The 23,539-nt window shown below is 40.2% G+C and overlaps 2 protein-coding genes across 4 annotated transcripts; both read left to right on the top strand.

Annotated features, from left to right (window-relative positions):
- The first annotated feature begins 738 nt into the window (after nt 1-738).
- LOC308392935 (uncharacterized protein) lies at nt 739-4,394 on the top strand. The gene is made up of 5 exons (XM_080876313.1): nt 739-869; nt 3,147-3,284; nt 3,369-3,470; nt 3,820-3,933; nt 4,029-4,394. Exons 2-5 carry the CDS (start codon nt 3,196-3,198, stop codon nt 4,144-4,146), a joined length of 423 nt encoding a protein of 140 aa, XP_080732439.1. The 5' UTR covers nt 739-869; nt 3,147-3,195; the 3' UTR covers nt 4,147-4,394.
- A 127-nt stretch (nt 4,395-4,521) lies between these two features.
- LOC308392835 (NLR family CARD domain-containing protein 3-like) lies at nt 4,522-21,699 on the top strand. Of its 3 annotated transcripts, XM_080876105.1 has the most exons (13): nt 4,538-4,652; nt 4,753-4,866; nt 6,778-6,856; nt 7,019-7,223; nt 7,371-9,174; nt 11,022-11,195; nt 11,469-11,642; nt 11,923-12,096; nt 12,373-12,546; nt 13,185-13,358; nt 19,856-19,902; nt 20,075-20,608; nt 21,280-21,699. In XM_080876105.1, exons 1-12 carry the CDS (start codon nt 4,591-4,593, stop codon nt 20,602-20,604), a joined length of 3,711 nt encoding a protein of 1,236 aa, XP_080732231.1. In that variant the 5' UTR covers nt 4,538-4,590; the 3' UTR covers nt 20,605-20,608; nt 21,280-21,699. The 3 variants fall into 3 exon arrangements, with proteins under 3 accessions (XP_080732232.1, XP_080732231.1, XP_080732230.1); XM_080876106.1 differs by having other exon boundaries at nt 4,522-4,588; nt 20,075-21,699; XM_080876104.1 differs by having other exon boundaries at nt 20,075-21,699.
- The last annotated feature ends 1,840 nt before the right edge of the window (nt 21,700-23,539 follow it).

Genomic DNA, 23,539 nt, shown 5'->3' on the forward strand with positions numbered 1-23,539 from the left:
AAAAGTGCTGTTGTTGTTCCATTAAATGCCCATAAACAAACACAAAGAGCTTCGTTCACACAGATTCATGGGCAACCAAGGAAGCAATACATTTTCTAAAAGCTGAGACCAAACCAGGTTTATTCTCTCGGCTGAAATGATTAAAAAGAGGTATCAGTCATGCAAATCGGCCAATAGAAGCTGAAACAAACATATTAAGCATGTAAATAAAGTAAAATCATTTCTGCTGTTCAATACCTAAGACATTTCAACAGATGGTGCTAAAATGTCCCAAATGGCAAAATGTTATTTCATTAAATTATTGTTATTCATTAAAAGTGATGTCAATTTCCACTGTTTCACTTCAGCAGCATCAATATTTGCACAGAGAATGTTCATATGTTGATTCCTGGATTTCTGGACTTAAATGTGAAGCGAATCATATTTTGAAAGTGGTTTTAAAAAAAATAAACAAAACCAAAAATAAATTAGATGAGGAAAAAATCAAGATACTCAAATATCCCAGCCTCAGTAACTTTGACACAATAATATCTGCTGTAATATTTACACCTCTGATGAACTCTCACAAGTGTTAACTTTATTTTGATACCAAGATTGTTTACACAGAGTTCGTAATTGCAGAGAAATGCTCATTTTGGACATGTGACTTTTGAGCAGGAAGCTCAGAAAGCCCCTTGGTGCTTAACATGTTTTAAACTCCGCCTGAGCAGTCAGACGGCATATTTGTAAATCAGTACATGAAGGTGTGGCACTCTCACAGTGTTCAGGTGTTATGTTACGCCTCCTTCCAGGGAGCAGCTCAACTGTGTGTCCATGTCCGTGTCCAGGTGTGGAGTGGAGCTTGTTGTCCGCGTGTGTTTGAAGAAACTGTAAGTTTGCTTTGGTTCCTTCTTTAATACTTTGACTGTTTTTTTCTGCTCTGTGATGTTTGGACCTGATGTTCAGCTATTATATCAAGACAAACTTTAGATCACTCTTGTGTTTGAAGACAAATCCACATGATTATAGATTATTGATTGGCCAGAATCAAACAGTTTGATGAACATTCATTCATGTGACAGTTTCAGCTGCTGCTTACAAATCTGATAACATGGAGAATTTGGTCCCACACTGACGGCACCGACGAGGAAGATGCTTGTCTTCTAAATCACATGACCACTACTATTTACAGTAAAACTGATGTGATCAGTTTAGCTGCAGGGCAGGTGTGACACAACTATGCTGCAAAGCCTCATTGTTCAGGAGTGAGTCAGTGTGAGAGAGAAAATGATGCGTTTGTTCATTAGGGCAGAGTTTTGAGAAGCTGCAGTTAAAATAAAGAAGATTTGTTTTCATTAAACTGACATTTTTTGTGCTTCAGCTGGAGACACTTTTGTTTTGTAAGTGTTTGGAGTATTTGCTGTTTCTGAAACATGAGCTGGAGTAAATATGATCAGGAATGCTTCTATCCTCCCTTGTCTCTTATTTACATCCTCTGTTTGTGGAAATCTCCCTCCTCTCCTTCCCGCCCCTTTTTCCTTCAGAAGTGAAGCGCTGATTTGTTCAAGATAGCAGCTCATTTCTTTTTAAATACAACATACAGCAAATTTGGTCATCAACCAAGCACAATGTGTAAGTTCTACCTCGTGGTACTTTATGTAGCGGTGATATCTGCAGTAAGCAGGACTGAGCCTAAAGGGGGCATGGGGTGTTCTTGACTATATTTATTTCAAGTGTTTAGTTACATTATTTTTAGGGCTGTCAAAGTTCATGCATTAACACAGATTAATACTTCATCATGATTAATGCAATTAAAATTTAAAATGCAATTAACCCATCTGGAGCACAAAATGGACAAACTGCAGAAATGTGGTGACATTTCAGGGATTTTAAGTCATTCTGTGCTCCAAATGGACTAATTGCATTTAAATTTTCAGTTCAGTTTGGTTGCTCACAGGAGCAAGAGCTTTCCTTATAAAACGCTGCTGTTGGGTCTGCGTTTCCACAGGCCCCGCTAGTTTAGAAACGTATTCTCGTTAACGACAGAAACAAGATGAACATCTTTTACTTGCTAGCAAGGCAAAGCTGGTCAGAACCCAAGCTCTTGGAGCTGAACGCTCCTCACTTGTCTCCTAATAAACTTCATCTAAGTAGCCTTCCTCACAGCCTTTTATTTCCATGACACAGTTTACACAACAGTTACATTTAATGTTTCTTCCGGCAGTAAATATAAACATCGATAGTATTCAGGAAGAAAAAATATTACATATATTTTTTCATTATAACTCTGGTTTTACATGGCCACATTTTACACAACTTAAAAACTGGTATATAGTTTACAGTCCACACTTTTTCTGTCAAATTTTCCGTCTGTCCTGCTCACATCTCCAATGGTTGTCATTAGCGTGTCTTTGCTAGCTTTGCTAGCTATACCAGTGTCGGCACATGAGGACGCTGTAATAGCTTGTCAACGGTGTTGATTAGCTGCGGATATACAAATGTGAATTGCAGTCACCGGTCACTTACTGACTCACACTACAAAATAGCACAAAATGAATTGTTATGTATTTATTTTAATTTCAATTCAGGTTGGATCTTTTGTTGTTGTTGTGTGCAACGCTGATTTTCTGTGCACGTGTCAGCAGTGTGCGATTGTGCACGTGCACAGCTTAGAGGGAACATTGCTGCTAGGCATTCCCAGCACACCCTCACTACACTACACTGATCAACATATTCACTTTACATTCACTATGCCTTACAAAAACTTGGATACAGCATACGAAAAGCTTGAATCTTTGCCTTTTGCACCCTAACTGTGAAAGTAAAAAAAACTATTTGTTATGTATCATCCACCCGGCTCATGCTCAGTTTTTAATCTGATTTAGTGGTGAGTTCAGAATAATCATACTAGGTGATGTTAACATCCATGTAGATGCTAGAAATGACAGCCTAAACACTGCAATTAAGTTATTATTGAAATCAATTGACTTCTGCCAAAATAAGTGCACCCACCAAATTTTAATTTAACTGTGAGTTTTACACCTGATGCCTTTCCTTAAACTAAATCCTAAGGTGAGTTTCCAAACATATCAAATGAGTACTACACAGTGGAGACACCTGATCCTGACAGTCGATGTACACATGAATGATTTGTATTTTCTCTGCAGGTGAAGGTAGAAAGTGTGTGTGAGCTGATGTGGATGTGAATTCAGCAGCATGGATCAGTGTGAGGACAGAGAGGAGGGAGTCCCTCCCTCTGAAACTACTCTGTGTGGGGAACATGAGAGCCAAACCAAAGCTCAGAGGTGAGATGACCATCTCTAACTGTACATGACTTTTCTCCATGTCACAGCTCAGCACTCACATCACTGCTCCATCATTATCCACAGGAACCAAACTAGACCTCCACCCATTCGTGTGTCCTTAGAGAGTGACTGGTCTCATGAACGTTTCATTGATTTTAAAGACCAGCAGGTGTCTGCTGCAGAGAGGTGAGCTATTAGTGACATGAACTCCTTGATGTCAATTTGGTGTCTGATTTGATGTTGTTTCCTGGCCTCTAAACTGCATCTCAAAGAAGGTCACTGAGTGAGGAATTCCTTTATTCTTTAAAAAATGTCCAACATGTACTGCTGCTCATTGTCAATAGTCCTGCACAGTGTAAATGACTGTGTTTACCTCTGGGTGGCGCTCTGTTTTTACCTTACCGTCACTAGTTTAGAGTTTCCTTCTGCTCATGGTCAGCCTGCAAATCAGTTTCTCTTTGGCATGATGAGGGTATTCTAAGTCTTCATCAGCTTCTGTGACTGCAAATGAAAAACACTTTTTCTTCACTCACAGGATCAATGGTAGACCTGAATCTGGACCTGGACCTGAACCTGAATCTGGACCGGCACACACTGTGTTGAATCATGTCATTAATAGATTTCAACAAAAAAAGTCATCAAGAAAGATGTAACTTAAAGTCACTATTATAATGTCTAAAATTCTGTCAGCGTTTTATTTTATGTGATGAGTCCTTGATTAAAGATTTGTGCTTCAATTGTCAGGATCCTTCAGAAACTCAAAACTGAACCTGAACCCAGCTGTGTGTCTTTAGCAAGTGACCGGTCTAAAAGTCAACCCATTAATTTTAAAGACCAGCAGGCGTCTGCTGCAGAGAGGTGAGCTAATAGTGACATGAACTCCTTGATGTCAGTTTGGTGTCTGATTTGATGTTGTTTCCTGGCCTCTAAACTGCATCTCAAAGAAGGTCACTGAGTGAGGAATTCCTTTATTCTATAAAAAATGTCCAACATGTACTGCTGCTCATTGGACCATCAATAGTCCTGCACAGTGTAAATGACTGTGTTTACCTCTGGGTGGCGCTCTGTTTTTACCTTACCGTCACTAGTTTAGAGTTTCCTTCTGCTCATGGTCAGCCTGCAAATCAGTTTCTCTTTGGCATGATGAGGGTATTCTAAGTCTTCATCAGCTTCTGTGACTGCAAATGAAAAACACTTTTTCTTCACTCGCAGGATCAATGGTAGACCTGAATCTGGACCTGGACCTGAACCTGAACCTGAATCTGGACCTGGACCTGAACCTGAATCTGGAACGGCACCCAGCTGTATGAACACCGTGTTGAATCATGTCATTAATAGATTTCAACAAAAACAGTCATCAAGAAAGATGTAACTTAAAGTCACTATTTATGTCTAATGTCTAAAATTCTGTCAGCGTTTTATTTTATGTGATGAGTCCTTGATTAAAGATTTGTGCTTCAATTGTCAGGATCCTTCAGAAACTCAAAACTGAACCTGAACCCAGCTGTGTGTCTTTAGCAAGTGACCGGTCTAAAAGTCTACCCACTAATTTTAAACTCCAGCAGGAATCTTCTGCAGAGAGGTGAGCTGTTAGTAACATGAACTCTTTGAGAACAGATTTAACTGCTTGATCTTGTTGGATATAAACTGCAGTGCAAACATGTCATTCCCTCAATCCCATTTAAACTGTCTCTTAAAAACAAGCCTTTGGTTTCTAAGCTATTGAACTTCAGCAAACAGGAAATAATGCTCGTGCTTATGTTTTCTTCCATCAGTCATATTGTGCTGTATGTTGTAGGACGTTAGAGGAGGTAACACTAACTTTGCTGCACAGATTTCACTTTTACTCATAAAACTCAGAGCATCATAATGACTCAAACACTGGCTATTATTTTAACTTCTAAAAAGTAAAGTCATTCTCCACTTTTTGCCACGTTTCGGAAAATCCATCAAATAAAAATCAAACTGTAATCAAATCAAATCACTTTTATTGTCACATCACATGTGCAGGTACACTGGTACAGTGTACATGTGAGTGAAATTCTTGTGTGCGAGCTTCACAAGCAACAGAGTTGTGCAAAAATACAATAATGTAAAACAAGCAAAATATAAGAATCGCTAAATCTGTGTGTGTGTGTATACATATTTTACAAATTAAATAGAGTAAACAATAAAATAAAATATATAAAAATATACAGAGTTGGTTGAGACATGTGCAAAATCTGCTAAAAAAAAGGTAAAGTTTTCTCTCTTTGTTTGTGCCTTTTGAATATCAGTTCATCTTCTGCTCACTGAACTGTTGACAGAAAGAGAAATTTGAAGCTTTTTGTTCTAAATGTTTGGAGACTTCCAGCATCCATCTGTCCACACAGGCTGTGCTGTTTGACTTGCTGAGTTACGGTAGCTGGTGGCTGCTGCAGAGTCCACTGCAGATAAACAGCTTAAAGTTAGACAAACTTTTAAGGTGGGCAGGAAACTGAGAAAGCTCTAGAGTAAGATGGCCAACGTGTCAAACTGCTGTCAAGGGCAGCGTGTGGTAGTAATGACGACCTGTGTAAAGCTGCTTTGTGTATGTGAGCTTTGGATAAAAGCATTTGGGGGTTTTAATGTTGTGCATTCAGATCAGAGTCATGTTCAGTTTTTGACCCTTGTAGCTCTAAATGAGGCTAGCCAGCAGCTAATGTAGCTCATGCTCAGTGTTGTTGTTTGAGTCTCTAACTGTGCAGCTCTGCTTTTGCAGCCTGTGGGGTTTGTGGTACTTGAAGGGTTCAGTTGTACTGATTGTGTTTGATTTTTGTGCCAGTTTTGATTTCTAGTTGGAGTTGTTAGCTGTAGTCATTTTGAGGCCTTCCTGCTACAACTGCAGCTCCCCATTATTCAGTGTGACACAGTTTCATACTGACCTTAGATGCAACACTGCTGCATCCTTTAGGCTCATTTACAATCAGCTGCAAATGTCTGATCAGGAGGAAATGAGGGTGTGGATAAGGCATTTACAAGCACAGGGAAGTTTTTCTAATCTTTATGAAGAAAGACTGAACTAGAGTTGGTTGAATTTCAGATGCTACATAATGTTCAGATTTCTATCAGACTACTGGTTGGGAGTTCTCCAACATGTAAGATGATACAGCTTAAAATGTGATCAGTGTTATCCAAAACAAACTTGAAGTTATTTAAGGAATAAAGATTTTGGAGTTTTTTTCAATACTAAACAGAACATACTGTCATTAATCACGATATGAATGGTAGGACACTTGAATATGATTTGTATATTTGATTTTTTTTGTTCATCATTTTATTATCTGAAAGGGAAACTCATACAAGTACAAATGCAAATAAGGCCCTGTGCAGAAATGACTATGCCCACATCTTTCACCCACAAATTCCAACAACCAACAGATGATCTAATTCATGTCAAGATGTGTGTTTTTTGTTTGTTTGTTTTATGGTGAAGGCTTTTTTTGTGGATTAAATCTTCATGGCTCCTCCACAGAGTGGACCAGGAGAGCTCAGAGGTTCCCAGTGGTCAGCCTGCCCAGCAGCATCAAACACACCTGGACTCCATATTTATGGTCTGTACATGTACAACAACTACCTTTACATCTACTCTGTTCACAGTCATCTCCATGCTGCTCTTTGTAGACCAGTGGATTGCCAGTGTGTCCAACACAGATTTGATGTGTGGCTCCATGATTCCAGTCTGATTAGGTCATTCATAAAGTATTCTGTTCCAGCTGTTGGAGGACAACATCATCACTTTTGTGAAGAACGAGCTGCAGAAGATCCAGAAGGTTCTGAGTCCAGATTACCCAGAATGCTTAGAGAGTAAGAGGGAGGATGATGAGCAGAGGAGGAGCAGCAGAGAGGCATTTGTGAAGATCACAGTGGACTTCCTGAGGAGAATGAAGCAGGAGGACCTGGCTGACCGTCTGCAGAGAAGTAAAATGATTTCTCTAAAGATTTAAGCTGCTGGTTATAACATTAACATTAACTAAAATTTCAAGAGATGAACCAACATGTATTTAAAAAGACCACATTCTGATATGGACTATGTAAAAGATGAACTGATATTCTTTCTTTATTCAGAAAGCCTTGCTGAAGTTTGTCATCGTAAACTTAAATCTGAGCTGAAGAAGAAGTTCCAGTGTGTGTTTGAGGGGATCGCTAAAGCAGGAAACCCAACCCTTCTGAATCAGATCTACACAGAGCTCTACATCACAGAGGGAGGGACTGCAGAGGTCAATGATGAACATGAGGTCAGACAGATTGAAAAAGCATCCAGGAAACCAGACAGACCAGAAAGAACAATCAGACAGGAAGACATCTTTAAAGCCTCACTTGAAAAAGATGAACCAATCAGAACAGTGCTGACAAAGGGAGTGGCTGGCATTGGGAAAACAGTCTTAACACAGAAATACACCCTCGATTGGGCTGAAGACAAAGCCAACAAGGACATCCAGTTTATATTTCCATTAACTTTCAGAGAGCTGAATGCGCTGAAAGAGGAAACGTTCAGCTTGGTGGAACTTGTTCATCACTTCTTTACTGAAACCAAAGAAGCAGAAATCTGCAGATTTGAAGACTTCCAGGTTCTGTTCATCTTTGATGGTCTGGATGAGTGTCGACTTCCTCTGGACTTCCACAAAACTACAATCTTGACTGACCCTACAATGTCCACCTCAGTGGATGTGCTGCTGATAAATCTCATCAAGGGGAAACTGCTTCCCTCTGCTCGCCTCTGGATAACCACACGACCTGCAGCAGCCAATCAGATCCCTCCACAGTGTGTTGACGTTGTGACTGAGGTCAGAGGGTTCACTGACCCACAGAAGGAGGAGTACTTCAGGAAGAGATTCAGAGATGAGGGGCAGGCCAGCAGGATCATCTCCCACATCAAGACATCACGAAGCCTCCACATCATGTGTCACATCCCAGTCTTCTGCTGGATCACTGCTACAGTTCTGGAGGATGTGCTGAAAACCAGAGAGGGAGGACAGCTGCCCAAGACCCTGACTGATATGTACATCCACTTCCTGGTGGTTCAGGCCAAAGTGAAGAAGGTCAAGTATGATGGAGGGGCTGAGAGAGATTCACACTGGAGTCCAGAGAGCAGGAAGATGATTGAGTCTCTGGGGAAACTTGCTTTTGATCAGCTGCATAAAGGAAACCTGATCTTCTATGAATCTGACCTGACAGAGTGTGGCATCGATATCAGAGCAGCCTCAGTGTACTCAGGAATGTTCACACAGATCTTTAAAGAGGAGAAAGGACTGTACCAGGACAAGGTGTACTGCTTCATCCATCTGAGTGTTCAGGAGTTTCTGGCTGCTCTTCATGTCCATCTGACCTTCATCAACTCTGGCATCAATCTGCTGGAAGAACAACAAACAACCTCCAAGAAGTCTAATTTATTTGGAAAAAAAAGAAATTTTAAATCTTTCTACCGGAGTGCTGTGGACAAGGCCTTACAGAGCTCATATGGACAGCTGGACTTGTTCCTCCGCTTCCTCCTGGGTCTTTGTCTTAAGACCAATCAGACTCTCCTACGGGGCCTGTTGCCAAAGACAGGAAGTAACTCACGGACCAATCAGAAAACACACCAGTACATCAAGAAGAAGCTCAGTGAGAACCTGAGTGCAGATAAGAGCATCAATCTCTTCCACTGTCTGAATGAACTTAATGATCGTTCTCTAGTGGAGGAGATCCAACAGTCCCTTAGTTCAGGAAGTCTCTCCACAGATGAACTGTCTCCTGCTCAGTGGTCAGCTCTGGTCTTCATCTTACTGTCATCAGAAAAAGATCTGGATGTGTTTGACCTGAAGAAATACTCTGCTTCAGAGGAGGCTCTTCTGAGGCTGCTGCCAGTGGTCAAAGCCTCCAACAAAGCTCTGTGAGTCATGTGGTTTGCTTTTTTTCCCTTCATCCCTTAAATTCAACTTGAAAAGAAAAATCATGTGCAACCTTAACCTTAAAAAAATGAAGTGAATGATTGTCAACAGTTGCAGACAAATTTTTGGTTTGTTTTTTTGTATATTTTTCACACTTAAATGTTTTGCGTCATTAAACGCATTGCAATATTAGACAAAAATTACTCAAGTAAATCCAAAATTAATTTTTTAAATTATGATGGCTTCTATTTCCTAATAAAATATATCAAAACTTTGTTGGCCCTGTATGCAAAAAGTAATCCAACATGCACTCTTGAAAACTGGCAATGGTGCTTTCATATTACTGTGGAGGAATTTTGAATTAATCTTCTTTGGAGAGTTTTTTTTTTTTTAATTTTATTTGGCCATTAATTGTTTAAGGACACATCCAAAGAGAAAGTGAGGTAAGTGACAGAAGTGATGGAAAGTTAAGTGATAGAAAAGAAAATGCTATAGGTTACATCAGATACCAGAGAGTTCGCGGGAAACAAAACAGAATTTTAGCTCAGAATTAAACACTCAAAGATTACATCAACTGATGCTTCACAGATAGTTATGAAGAAGGGTGATTGATGAAGAATTCCGTCAAGTCTCTAACTGAGAATGGAGAAAATGAAAAACAAATAAAAGAGACTGTCATAGATATCCAAACTGGTGGCTGGAGACCATGTCCTATTGCAGCAAAATACTGTAATTTCAAACAGGAACAGGTGAAGAGTCACAGGGAGCAGAAGGAACAGATTTCAGCATGAGGTGGTGCAGCGGGCTCAAGGGCCAGTACCAGGGAAGCTTAGGTCCAGGTGGAGGTAATCAGACTAATGAAATTTCCGCTTTTAGTGATGCCGGCAATTGGGCTGTGGAATATGGAGAGTGGGTTCAGTGGAAAACTGATCAGTCATGGAAAACGTCAGCTGGAAATATTGTGTGGAAGTTAAATAAACTGAAACGAAAGAGTCACCTGATCATTGTTTGAGGGCCAAGTCATTCACAGACAAACACACACAAGCCACTGTTCTATCGAAATTTTAAATGAATGTTCTCACATGTGGATATATGATATACGATATGATATATATGCCCTTGTAGAGCAAAATCAGGTAAAAAGATAATTCTTTGTTTTTACATTCATCAGGTCCCAATCAGCCCAAATAGCAAATAGAAATTAAAAATGCATGGCATCAAAGAGTTTGGGTCTTAGGAGGTTAACCAGCTTAAAAAACTACCACTGATGTAGATTGCCTAATAGGAAGACAAATATCATTCCAAAGCTTTGAGGCCATAATCGAGACTGTTTGGTCTCTTCTAAGATTCAGCCATGATTTAGGAACTGAGAGCAACAGCTGCTCAGCTGACCAGAGTAAACGAGGGGGGACATAGTGCTTCAGCAGATCGGACAAATATACAGACTCCAGACCAATTAAGGATTTAAAAAACAGTAAAAGGATTTTAAAATAGATTCTAAATTCAGTTGGAAGCCAGTCTAAGGAGGCCAGAACAAGACAAATGTATACAAATGTATGCTAACGGTTTCAGATTTTCATTTGCTTAAAATTTTGAAAACCATGTATCATTTTCGTACCGCTTCACAATTATGTGCAACTTTGTGTTGGTCTATAACAGAAAATCTTGATAAAAAAGATATAAGTTTGTGGTTGTAATTCGAGAGCGTTACATTGGTTTCATCTGAGCAATTTTTCTATTTGTTCCCGACTTAACTATGAATTGTACTGCATAATAGATTTTGTTTTTGTTATTTAAGTTAAACATTAAAATTGTTTGAAGTTGTTTTTTTTAACTGTTTGTTTTCCAGGTTTAGTGAATGTTTCCTCTCAGAGAAAAGCTGTGAAGCTCTGTCCTCAGTCCTCAGCTCCCAGTCGTCTAGTTTGAGAGAGCTGGATGCAAGCAACAACAACCTGCAGGATTCGGGGGTGAAGCTTCTGTCTGTTGGACTGCAGAGTCCACACTGTACACTGGAAACTCTGAGGTCAGATAAAAGGATAGTTATTTTTCATCAAATTATAATGAAACAATTAAAACTCAGCTAATAAAGGTCAAATTAATCTACTTGGTTTTGTAATTCAGTAATTTGTATTATTTCTCTTTCAAGTAAATTGCCAAATTTCTAATGTGTAAAATTAGATGATCGCAATTCTTGCTGCCTCTGAAATGACAATGAATATGGCTAAATGTACTAATTTTTTCACTGAACTATTGGTACATTTTGCATCCAGTCTTTTTGTTTTCTTTATTTTTCAAGACTGGGTGGCTGTTCCCTCTCAGAGAAAAGCTGTGAATATCTGTCCTCGGTTCTTAGCTCTCCGTTCTCTAGCATGAGAGTGCTGGACCTGAATAACAACAACCTCCAGGATTCAGGAGTGAAGCTTCTGTTAGCTGCACTGACAAATCCAAGTTGTATGCTGCAAACTCTGAGGTCAGATCAAATAATTTTTTTATTTTTCATCAAATTATATAATTTCCTGTTTTATAAAAAGCACAGCAAATAATGGTCACCATCAGCAATCCGTTGGTGTAGTTTTGTATTTTTCACAAGTTCTAAATACTAAATTAACACATTTCTGTGTTTAAAATAAAGAAGTAATAATTCAAGCCTGTCCTGAAATAATAGTAACTATTATCAAATCTAATAAGTCATCATTGCACCACCAATACACTTTAATTTCATTGTTTTTGTTTTTGTGTTCATTTTTTAGACTGAGTGCCTGTAACCTCTCAGAGAGAAGCTGTGAAGCTCTGTCCTCAGTCCTCAGCTCCCAGTCATCTAGTTTGAGAGAGCTGGATGCAAACAACAACAATCTGCAGGATTCAGGAGTGATGCTTCTTTCTGTTGGACTACAGAGTCCACATTGTGCACTGGAAACTTTGAGGTCAAATCAAGGACTGTTTATTTTTTATCAAATGAAATTATTATTATTTTTTAAAAAAAAATCATAGTTACTAATGATCAGTTTCATCATTTGTATTTTATTATTTGTCTTTATTTATTAATCACTTTAAATTGCCGCAGTTATGATGTGTTTGAAATAAAGGAATAACAATTCCAGCTAGATATGAAAGATTATTATTATTATAAAACTCCCAACTCCTTAGTACTCTATCAATTCACTTTAACCCATTTTTGGTCTTTTGCTCTCTATTTCTAGACTGATTGGCTGTAACCTCACAAAGAAAAGCTGTGAAAGTCTGTCTTCAATTCTTAGCTCCCAGCCCTGCAGTCTAAGAGTGCTGGATCTAAGTGATAACAACCTACATGACTCAGGAGTGAATGTTCTGTCTGCTGGAGTGAAAAGTCCATACTGTAAACTAGAAACTCTCAGGTCAGGATTAAATCACTTCCACTCAGTATTGCATTACCAAATGAATTACTAACGCTTATAGAATTGTCAGATATTTTAGTTTCCCTTTGTTAGAGTCTAATAAGACTCTGAACTGTCTGTAAAGCTTCACCAAGCCAAACAAAAACAGCAGTGTGCTCCAGCAGATGTGACTTTTTTTTTTGTTGCAAGCTGCCACGTGTCAAGACATTCTATGAGCATTATGGATCCTTTAAAATGGTTAATGGCCTGCATTTGTATAGCGCTTTTCTAGTCCCTAAGGACCCCAAAGCGCTTTACACTACATTCAGTCATTCACCCATTCACACACACTGGTGATGGCAAGCTACGTTGTAGCCACAGCCACCCTGGGGCGCACTGACAGAGCGAGGCTGCCGGACACTGGCGCCACCGGGCCCTCTGACCACCACCAGTAGGCAAACATGGGGTTAGTATCTTGCCCAAGGATACTTGGCATGCAGCCAGGAGGCAGCCTGGGATCAAACCACCGACCTTCTGATTAGTGGCTGACCTGCTCTGCCACCTGAGCTACAGCAACCACCATTTAGTTTTAGTCTTCATCTTTCACATCCTTCCCTCCTATGAAGTGTTCAAAGATAGATTGTTTTGTGTGTCTGCAGTCTGTCAGGCTGCCTGATCACAGAGGAAGGCTGTACTTCTCTGGCCACAGCTCTGAGCTCTAACCCCTCCTATCTGAGAGAGCTGGACCTGAGCTACAATCATCCAGGACACTCGGAAATGAAGCTCTTTTCGGCTGGACGGAAGGCTCCACGCTGGAGACTGGACACTCTGAGGTATTGAGAGAATGTCTGATAGAGGTGGAAGAGCTGGAAACATTTCCTGTGTCCGTCACTCTTTGTTTGTTTTCATATGGATGTAACATGAATAATAACACTGAAGAAAATTTTTCAGGAACAGAAACACTAATCTATCTGAATGATTAAGATATTAATGTAGGGGAGTTTACAAGGAGACATTTTTCACCAACAATAACTGTCTTTTTCTCTTCACATATTCACAATTTGCAGAGATATCTGCATGTTTATACTAGTTCAGTCATTTTTAAGAAAAATCGTCTTCTGTTCGACCTGATTCAAATTAGATTAATCTCCCTACAGAAGCATTTCTCTGACGAGGTCAGCCTAGCTTCGTAAAATGACTGGAAGCAGGGGAAGTTGTTTACCTAGCTTGACCAAAAGTTGAAAAATGAATCATTTGTAAAGTGTTAATAAAGCTAACTCTAGTTGAACCTAAAAAGAACAGGATAATGATAAGTGTTATTGTAAATTTAATTAAGATAATTAACTTGTTTGATGACCTTATGCAGGTTTATGAAACACAGAGTGAGTGAGATAAAGAGTGATGGTGGAGATGGACTACATACACAGGAGCCTGATTGTAAAATGCTCTGAATTAAATGCTGAGGATTTAAAAAATAATTCCAGGTGAGGAAGTGATGAAAATAAGCCTTAAATAGCCAAAAGGAAAAACTACAAAATCGGGAAACACAAGGTGGGAACAATTCAATTCAATTTTATTTATATAGCGCCAAATCACAACAACAGTCACCTCAAGGTGCTTTGTATTGTAAGGTAGACACTACAATAATACAAAATACAAAACCCCAACAATCATATGACAAAGTGCTATGAGCAGCACTTTGGCGACAGTGGGAAAGAAAAACTCCCTTTTAACAGGAAGAAACCTCTGGCAGAGCCAGGCTCAGGGAGGGGCGGGGCCATCTGCTGCGACCGGTTGGGGTGAGAGAAGGAAAACAGGATAAAGACATGCTGTGGAAGAGAGACAGAGATTAATAACATATATGATTCAATGCAGAGGTCTGTTAACAAATAGTGAGTGAGAAAGGTGACTGGAAAGGAAAAACTCAATGCATCATGGGAATCCCCCGGCAGCCTACATCTATTGCAGCATAACTAAGGGAGGATTCAGGGTCACCTGGTCCAGCCCTAACTATATGCTTTAGCAAAAAGGAAAGTTTTAAGCCTAATCTTAAAAGTAGAGATAGTGTCTGTCTCCCGAATCCAAACTGGAAGCTGGTTCCACAGAAGAGGGGCCTGAAAAATGAAGGCCCTCCCTCCCATTCTACTTTTAAATACTCTAGGAACAACAAGTAGGCCTGCAGAGCGAGAGCGAAGTGCTCTATCAGAATCAGAATACTTTATTGATCCCTGGGGGTGATCCCATATCACCCTATGTACTACAAGGACATTAAGATAAGATGGGGCCTGATTATTTAAGACCTTGTATGTGAGGAGCAGGATTTTGAATTCAGTTCTGGATTTAACAGGAAGCCAATGACGGGAAGCCAAAACAGGAGAAATATGCTCTCTCTTTCTAGTCCCTGTCAGGACTCTTGCTGCAGCATTTTGGATTAGCTGAAGGCTTTTCAGTGAGTTTTTAGGACATCCTGATAATAATGAATTGCAGTAGTCCAGCCTGGAAGTAATAAATGCATGAACTAGTTTTTCAGCGTCACTCTGAGACAGGATAATTCTAACTTTAGAGATGTTGCGCAAATGGAAGAACGCAGTCTTACATATTTGTTTAATATGTGCGTTGAAGGACATGTCCTGGTCAAAAATAACTCCAAGGTTCCTCACAGCATTACTGGAGGCCAAGGTAATGCCATCCAGGGTAAGAATCTGGTTAGATACCATATTTCTAAGATTTTCAGGGCCGAGTACAATAACCTCAGTTTTATCTGAATTAAGAAGCAGAAAGTTAGCGGCCATCCAGGTCTTTATGTCTTTAAGACATTCCTGCAGTTTAACTAATTAACCATGTGCATGAGAAAATGCTAACTTCCTGCTTTGAGACCGGATGTGGGGTTGTACATTTCCGGTAGCTTTACTTTGCGGTCAATCGCTACTCCGAAGATATACTCCAAAATCATGTCCAAAACTCGAAAACGGAAAGATCGCGTTAAGTTACAAAGAGGAGAAGGTGGGAACACTCACCACTGTTGTGTCATAAAAAAAAAATCTAATGATCAATTTTGAGTTTAAAGAGTTTAGATCGATCAGTTGTTTACATCACTCAACACAAGCAGAACTGCATTACTGCAGCAGAAGACACATCGTCCACATTCAGAAGCACATCTCTGTATAGTGACTGGTCTTATGATTTAAACAGGCAAATGTTCAGCATTCAAACTACAGGTGAAGAATAGTCAAACCAGATGTTTCCCCCGTTATGTCGAGATCAGCTAGTCAAGTACACACCTACACAGCATGTTAACAAACCGTGAAAAAAGCCACACAAAAAATGAATGATTGCTGGTAATGGTTTCTATACATTAGTATGTATGAAGGGTATGTTGTGACTTACCTTAAAAATTACAGCGGTCCCTCGCAATAACGCGGTTCACCTTTCACCTCGCTGTTTCGCAGATTTTTTAGTGCAAGTTTGCATGCTTTTTTTTACGTCACATTGTGTCCTGCGTCCTGATCGCTGCAGACAATCTCCTCCGTGACGTCTCTCCTGTACAGTACAGAATCGCTGCATCGATCGCTAGTAGTGTGACTCTGAAGTGCAGTACTGTATATCCACGATGTCCATGAAATGTTTTGCACCGTCAAAAAATAAAATTGGCTACTTGATTTCACCTATCGCTGGTTATTGTTAGAACATAACACCTGCGATAAATGAGGGACAGCTGAGAAATATAACATTTGAATCCATTTTCTCTTTTGCCCTGAGGCGCGGGGAAATTTATCACAAGTCGATGAACATCATTTACAGATATATTGGGTAAATGCCCAAAACATCTATAGAAATGTAAATCGCCGCTTGATTCATTCACTTGCTTAACTTGTTTTGGACCGTAAACCAGTCGCGAATAGGACACCGGAAACAAAGCTCCCCACAGGAGTTTCCGCACCGGAAGTAGCATATGCTAACGTGCACATAGTCAATTGGTGTGTGTTATCTGGCTTCATAGATAGATAAAGCTGGGTGTCATCTGCATAGCAGTGAAAATTTATGCAATGTCTTCTAATGATGCTGCCTAAGGGAAGCATGTATAATGTAAACAGAATTGGTCCTAGCACTGAACCCTGTGGAACTCCATAATTAACCTCAGTGTGTGAAGAGGACTCTCCATTTACATGTACAAATTGGAGTCTATTAAATAGATCTGATACATTACAGTACCTGTAATGCCTACAGCATGTTCTAATCGCTCTAATAGGATATTATGGTCAACAGTATCGAATGCTGCACTAAGGTTTAGCAGGACAAGCACAGAGATGAGTCCACTGTCAGAGGCCATAAGAAGATCATTTGTAACTTTCACTAAAGCTGTTTCTGTGCTGTGATGAGCTCTGAAACCTGACTGAAACTCTTCAAATAAACCATTCCTCTGCAGATGATCTGTTAGCTGTTTGACAACTACTCTTTCAAGGATTTTTGATATGAAAGGAAAGTTGGAGATTGGCCTATAATTAGCTAAGACAGCTGAGACTAGGGATGGCTTTTTAAGTAAAGGTTTAACTACAGCCGATTATTAGAGATTGCGCGTATATAAAACATGTCCCCGGCTCCGAACCATAGTACAGGGACCTCTGGGTAATATATAGGCTTCCGTGTCAGGGTCGTAGCCATAAAAACTAGCTTTACTGTGTTGTCTAGAGAGAGGCGTTGAAAGGCTGCTCCAGTGGAACTTGTTGTTTTGGAGGAAAACACGAACACAGTGTACAGTCGAGTCTTAATAGCTTACTTATGACTGGGCTCGTCAGGCACTCTTTTTGGCTGCAGTGGTTATTATTATTTTTACATGCTTCATACATTCTATGCTATGCTATGTAGTGTTAATTATAATTTTTTTTTTTTTTTTTTGTGTCCCGTTTGGATCTTTAGCCATCAGAATTGTTGTCTTGAGGCCAAGAAAGATGCCAAGCGGATTTATTTTACCAAGTGGATCATCATGGCCTTGCCATATTGGTCCATTTGGTTGACCTTTATTATAATTATGAATTTATTTTATTTTCAGTTACAAACGGGACAGACATAACTGTGGGATAGGACAGGGGGAAAGAATGAAAGAAAGAGAGGGAGAGAAAGAAAGAAAACCAAAGGGGAGAAGAGACGGTGAGAAGGGGGGGAAGAGAGAAAACAAACAGCAAAAAAAAAACTCCTGGGTCACCTGTATGGAGAAAAAACAAAAAACAAAAAACAAAAAAACAGAGGAGACAGCAAACAACAAAGAGCAACATAATAATAGAAAAAAAAGCACCATCACAATAAACTAGCTAGTCATAGATATCAATAGTTACTAAATAATAGACGATATTGTTCAGCACGCAAGATAGACAGCGCACAGTGTGCTTTGAGGCAGCAGCCAAGAAAGCTTTAGTCCGCGTCTGTGAATACCCGTGTGTACACCTGTGTGCATACCTGTGTGGATCAGCATGCTTGCATTCCAAAGGTTTCTCCATGTAATGATCTGCTAGGGAGTGTGGGGAGCCACAGCCCTGTCCTTTATGGTATCAAGCAGGTATGGAGGAGATCAAAACTCCAGACATCCAGAGGCCCCCAGAACACAAGAGACCAAGGAAGACCCACAGAGGGGCAGCTGCGCCACTGTCCCAGTAAGAGCTGAGGAGAGTCCCAGATGAGAGCTCATTCAGCAGCCGCGGAGCAGAAGCCAGGGGGAGTTGCAGTGACGCGCCCGTGAGCTCCACCGGCAGCCAGCTAATTAATTATAATTTTTGAATAATAATTAAAAAAAATATTTCATCACATCATTATGTGGGCTGCAAGTAGAGGTGACATGGACGTTGTTTGGGTTTCCACTAGAGCAGGGCGATATGACCAAAAATATTTATCACGATATACATTTGAAAATTTGCAATAACGATATAACTGACGATATAATTGATGCTAGACAAAATACTTTACAACTCCACAACTTTATTATTGCAAAAAACCCCATCAATGTATTTTCACTTAAACAAGCAGCTGTTTTTTATGTGCATTAAAGTTATATAAAAAAATAACAGTGCAAATGAAAATTCCTTGCTGACAGTTTAACTACAAGGCATTTCCAGTGGAAATTGGCCGACATATCCTCAGCATAACCATGTATAATATCCACAAAACTTAAAAAGAGGTTACACACACACAATACAGTAATATTATGTTGAAGCACAGTACGTATCACTCCGCAAGGCTCCTGCCTACGATTGCTGTAATGCTCTGACAATCCATCAAGCGGTGCGAGTTCGTAGCTTAGCAAAGTCGCACTAAAATATTTGACAGATTTTCGAGCGCCATGTATGACATAAAATCGTTTCGAGGTCAGTAAACACAACCAGAATTCATACATAAGGCACACGGGATTATAAGGGGCTCTGTCGATTTTCAGAAAAATCAAGGGATTGATTTTAAGTGTGCCATATTTTCCTAAAAACACGGTAATAACAACGGCCCGCTAGTGTAACATATGTGTTAAATACTTGTGAATTTCACCCAAAACACATTTTTTTTGGATTAAATATGTCATTTTTGCATCTCGGTCTCCTACCTGTGTGATCTGAGTCTGTGTGCGTTCGAGTGTGTGCGCGCTGCGTGGTGACGTAGGCGCGTGCATTTGTGCCCCGGTCACAGCTCCTTTCAGCATGGCCGGGGGAGAGGTGTACTGGCAGGCGCGTGACACACACAGATCAGACACATATTTCTGTGTTGCAGATGTGCAGTAAAGAGCCAAAGACCCAGTACTGTCTCTTGCCTCTTACTTTCACGCCAGAACACAACGCAGCAACAACAGGTGTAACACTTGAACGGGTTACACTAGCATGCTCCACCAAAAATAGTGCTTTGTTGTGCATCTGACGGACGAAAGCCAAACCAGTTCCACACCACTGAAGTTGCAGCATTTTTACAAACCAATTCTGGTTCATCTGTTTCATTCAATGATCCGCTTTCGCTCTCCTAATTCTCTGTCGCCGCCATGCTTTTTCCGAAATGTGCGTATGAAAACAAAGGCATGCACGTTTTACCCATATTCTGTTGCGATATTTCATTTTCTTATTGTTGCCCAATGTTATACCGGTATTACCGTGAATGGTATGATATGGCCCTGCCCTAGTTTCCACTGGCGTGGAATTACCAAAATTAGAGAGGGCATAGCCTAACATATGAAACAGGAAAAGACCACAGTGTTGAACTGCTCCTTTATCAGTGTCTAACAGTGTGTGTATGACAGCCATGTAATGTCCATGTGTTCATGCTGAAAGAGACTGTGCTGGTCTGACCCTCCTCCTCCTTTCAGGGTGGAGCCTGCTGGAGTCCGATGGTTGAGACCTGGTCTGAGGAAGTGTAAGTGTGTTTTTAATGTGATTCATGAAAACAAAGCAGCACACATTCAGCCATCTTCAAATTGTCACATCACTCATTCACATCTCTGGTGTCAGGAGTCATCAAAGTGTCAATCAATGAACAGATGATGGATCAATAACTGCAGCTGGATTGTGTTTGTTCTCTCCATCAGATTTCTGTCAACTCACAATCGACACAAACACAGTACACACAAACCTCAAACTGTCTGACAACAACAGGAAGGTGACACATGCTGAGGAGGTTCAGTCATATCCTGATCATCCAGACAGATTTGATGTTTATGAACAGCTGCTGTGTAGAGATGGTCTGACTGGTCGCTCTTACTGGGAGGTCGAGTGGACAGGAGACGTTGAGATATCAGTGAGTTCCAGAAAAATCAGAAGGAAAGGAGACAGTACTGACTGTTTGTTTGGATGGAATGATCAGTCCTGGAGTCTCATCTGCTCTGATGATCGTCCTCGTTCTGTCAGGCAAAATAAGACAGAAAAATCCATCACCTCCTCGTCCTACTCTGTCTCTAACAGAGTAGCGGTGTATGTGGACTGTCCTGCTGGCACTCTGTCCTTCTACAGAGTCTCCTCTGACACTCTGATCCACCTCCACACCTTCAACACCACATTCACTGAAACTCTCTATCCTGGGTTTTGGTTCAGATCTCCTGGTTCGTCAGTGTGTCTGTGATGAGGTGAGTGTAAAGAAAGTCCTCCTGTTGGAGAAACACTCTGACTGTTTAGTAGAAAAGAGCGTGTGCAAACAGCGTGTAACTATTGCAGTGTTTAAAGTGTGTTAGATGGAGGAGTTGTACAGGGTGATGGCCGTGGGCAAGAATGATTTCCTGTGTCGTTCAGTGGTGCTGGAGTGGGTGGGAGGTATTATCCAACATTATCTTTAACTTGGACAACATCTGCCTCTCAGACACCACCCTAAGGGAGTCCAGCGCAATCCCCACAACATTACTGGCCTCAATCTGCTGCCCCAGCATGCAACAGCATAGAGGATAGTACTGGCCACAACAGAGATAAAACAAGATAAGTGTTTGAGCAGTTATGATATCAGGGACAATCTAGACATGTGTGACAATACTGAACATGTCACACGACACACCTTAGATGTCATGTGATCCACTCTCAGTGCAGACTGAGAGTGGATCATTCATGGCTTCAACATGTTGAAATGAGCGTTGAAGAAACATTCAGTGAAGTAAAGTTTCCTTCACAGGATTCATGTGAGCACCAGATGAACTTTACAAAAGAATCAGTGGATTTATCTTCTGTTTGAGAACAACTTTTAGCACTTAGAGCCATCTTAAGTCAATTTTTTCCACTTCTCACTCACTAACTTCTCATATGATTTCAGATCCCTGCTGTCCCCCACCTGCCCTGTAGCTGGCCTCAATGTGTTCCCACTGTCAAGAAAACAAAGAAAAAACAACAACAACAAACAGACTGAAATGACCTGAAATCACTTCAATCTGATGTTTAATGAAAACAGTTCAAAGTCAGAAGATCAAATGTTCAAACCGGAAATTTCTCTGATTGTTGAAAAGTTATTTTTTGATTTTTGATGCCAGCAACATGTTTCAAATATTTGGCTCAGGGCTAACAAAAGGCTGCATCCTCATTGGCCGACCTGCCCACGAACCCTTAATATAACCCAGACACTACCATATGCATGTTTGGATATTAACCCACATAGCAGACAGGTCTGGCCTGGATCTGGTGTCAAGCCAGCACTGCTGGCTGACTTCTGGCATGATAAGTGATATGTCATCCAGATATGGGCGTCACATCTGGCCCGATTGTGGTTTGGTTTATGTTGCCCAGCTTCATAGAAAACAGGTCTGGCCCAAATCCGGCATCAAGCTGGCACTTCTGACTGTCTGGTGTCATGGCAAAGTATATGTCAACCAGATGTGGGCCAGGTCTGGCTATGATGGCACTAGTTATGTTCCTAATTTCCTATTTTAGTTAGAAGACCCAAATGCCATGTTGCAATACTACTTTGCTTTTTTGAGAAGATATTTATTACCAGATATAAACCAGAGCGAATCCTCTCACTGCTCGTGGTGTATCGTTGGTGTTTTGTGTATTTGATAGTGACAGAGATTGGAAATTTAATGAACTGCTTCTTCATCCATGCAGTCTGGCATAAAAGGTAGATTTCCATCTCTACAGGAACATTTTGACATAATCACTCCCAACAAAACTGTCAGTGATGTTACTACTTATGTTTTATATTTGCAATGCAATGTACTGTAATAATAAGGGATGATGAATAAGGAAATGTGTTTGGTGATAATCTATGACAGATGTATTAAATTTTACCTGGAGTGCAGTTTGTTACCTGCAGTTAAATGGCAGCACTTACAGCCTCTAGTATTTTTGAGTATGATGCTTTAAACTTGGTACAGCTATGTTTTTAGGCCCTTTCTCCTATCATTCCTTGCCGGACCTCTTAAGTTCCACCAGGTTAATTGAGAGCATTAGTGCACAGCCACTGAATCTCAGTGAGATTTTACCTGGATAAATAAATGATTAATGATATATATAGATTTTTTTTTTTTAAAAAGGACATTCACAGATTGGTCCCAAAACCACTCCCTTGATATCTTTTGCAAGTCATTCAGTTCCCTTTTGACAAACTGTAGACAGGCTATCATGTGTCTTTTCCTGAGGTGTGGCTTCCATCTGACCACTCTACCATACAGGCCTTGTTGGTGGAGAGCTTCAGAAATAGTTGTCCTTCTGGAAATCTCTTTTCTCTCCATAGAGCAAGGCTGGAGCTCTGTCAGAGTGACCATTGGATTCTTGGTCACCTACACTCAGCTCATCTTCTACCATTGCTCACATTGGTTTGGCAGCCAGCTATAGGAAGAATCCTTCCAGACTTCTTCTATTCACAGATGATGGCAACTGCTGTACTCTCTGGGTCTTTCAGTGCTGCAGAAATTTCTTTACTCTTCCCCAGATTTTTTTCCTAGATACAGTTCTGTCTCAGCAGTCTACATAATTAATACTGTAATTCCTTGGACTTCATGGCATGGTTTGTGCTCTGGCATGCACCGTCAACTATATGATCTTATCAAATCCTAAGTTATAAAAAATCATCACCAATCAAATGAATTTTCCACAGGTGGACTCTTATCAAGTTGGGAAAGATCTGAGAGATGATCAATAGATGCACCAAAACAGGATGCATGTGAGCTCAGTTTTTAGTGCCACAGCAAAGGCTTTACATACTCACCTGTGAACAATTAAATGAATCCATTTTGTAATAAGGCTGTAACATGACAATATGTGGAACAAGCGAAGTGCTTTGAATTCTTTCTAGATGCTCTGTGTTTTTTTTTTGTTTTTTTTTTATCACTTTTAAAACGTTTAAAATTGTTTTTTATATGTGTGTTTGGTTAAAGTATAAGACTGTACAAGATTTGACAGACATTTGTCAGCAAAATTCAGTCTGTGACCAACAAATATTTAAGTATTGTGTGACTAAAAAGAAAAGTACATGTACAGCAAACATATTAAATATGTGTTTATTATTTCCTCAACCTGCATTTTATAGTTATCTCTGTGTTGCAGCGCCACTCTGTGGAACGATGATGAACTTCAGTTAA

This window comes from Rhamphochromis sp. 'chilingali' (assembly GCF_963969265.1).
Source record: "Rhamphochromis sp. 'chilingali' genome assembly, chromosome: 1".
NCBI lineage: Eukaryota > Metazoa > Chordata > Actinopteri > Cichliformes > Cichlidae > Rhamphochromis > Rhamphochromis sp. 'chilingali'.

Coding starts and splice junctions, on each gene's coding strand:
- LOC308392935 (XM_080876313.1), top strand. CDS start 3,196: ATGGATCAGTGTGAGGACAGAGAGGAGGGAGTCCCTCCCTCTGAAACT. Junction 3,285..3,368: donor AGCCAAACCAAAGCTCAGAG/GTGAGATGACCA, acceptor CATTATCCACAG/GAACCAAACTAGACCTCCAC. Junction 3,934..4,028: donor AAAAAGTCATCAAGAAAGAT/GTAACTTAAAGT, acceptor TTCAATTGTCAG/GATCCTTCAGAAACTCAAAA.
- LOC308392835 (XM_080876104.1), top strand. CDS start 4,591: ATGAACACCGTGTTGAATCATGTCATTAATAGATTTCAACAAAAACAG. Junction 6,857..7,018: donor ACCTGGACTCCATATTTATG/GTCTGTACATGT, acceptor ATTCTGTTCCAG/CTGTTGGAGGACAACATCAT. Junction 13,359..19,855: donor TGGAGACTGGACACTCTGAG/GTATTGAGAGAA, acceptor TCCTCCTTTCAG/GGTGGAGCCTGCTGGAGTCC.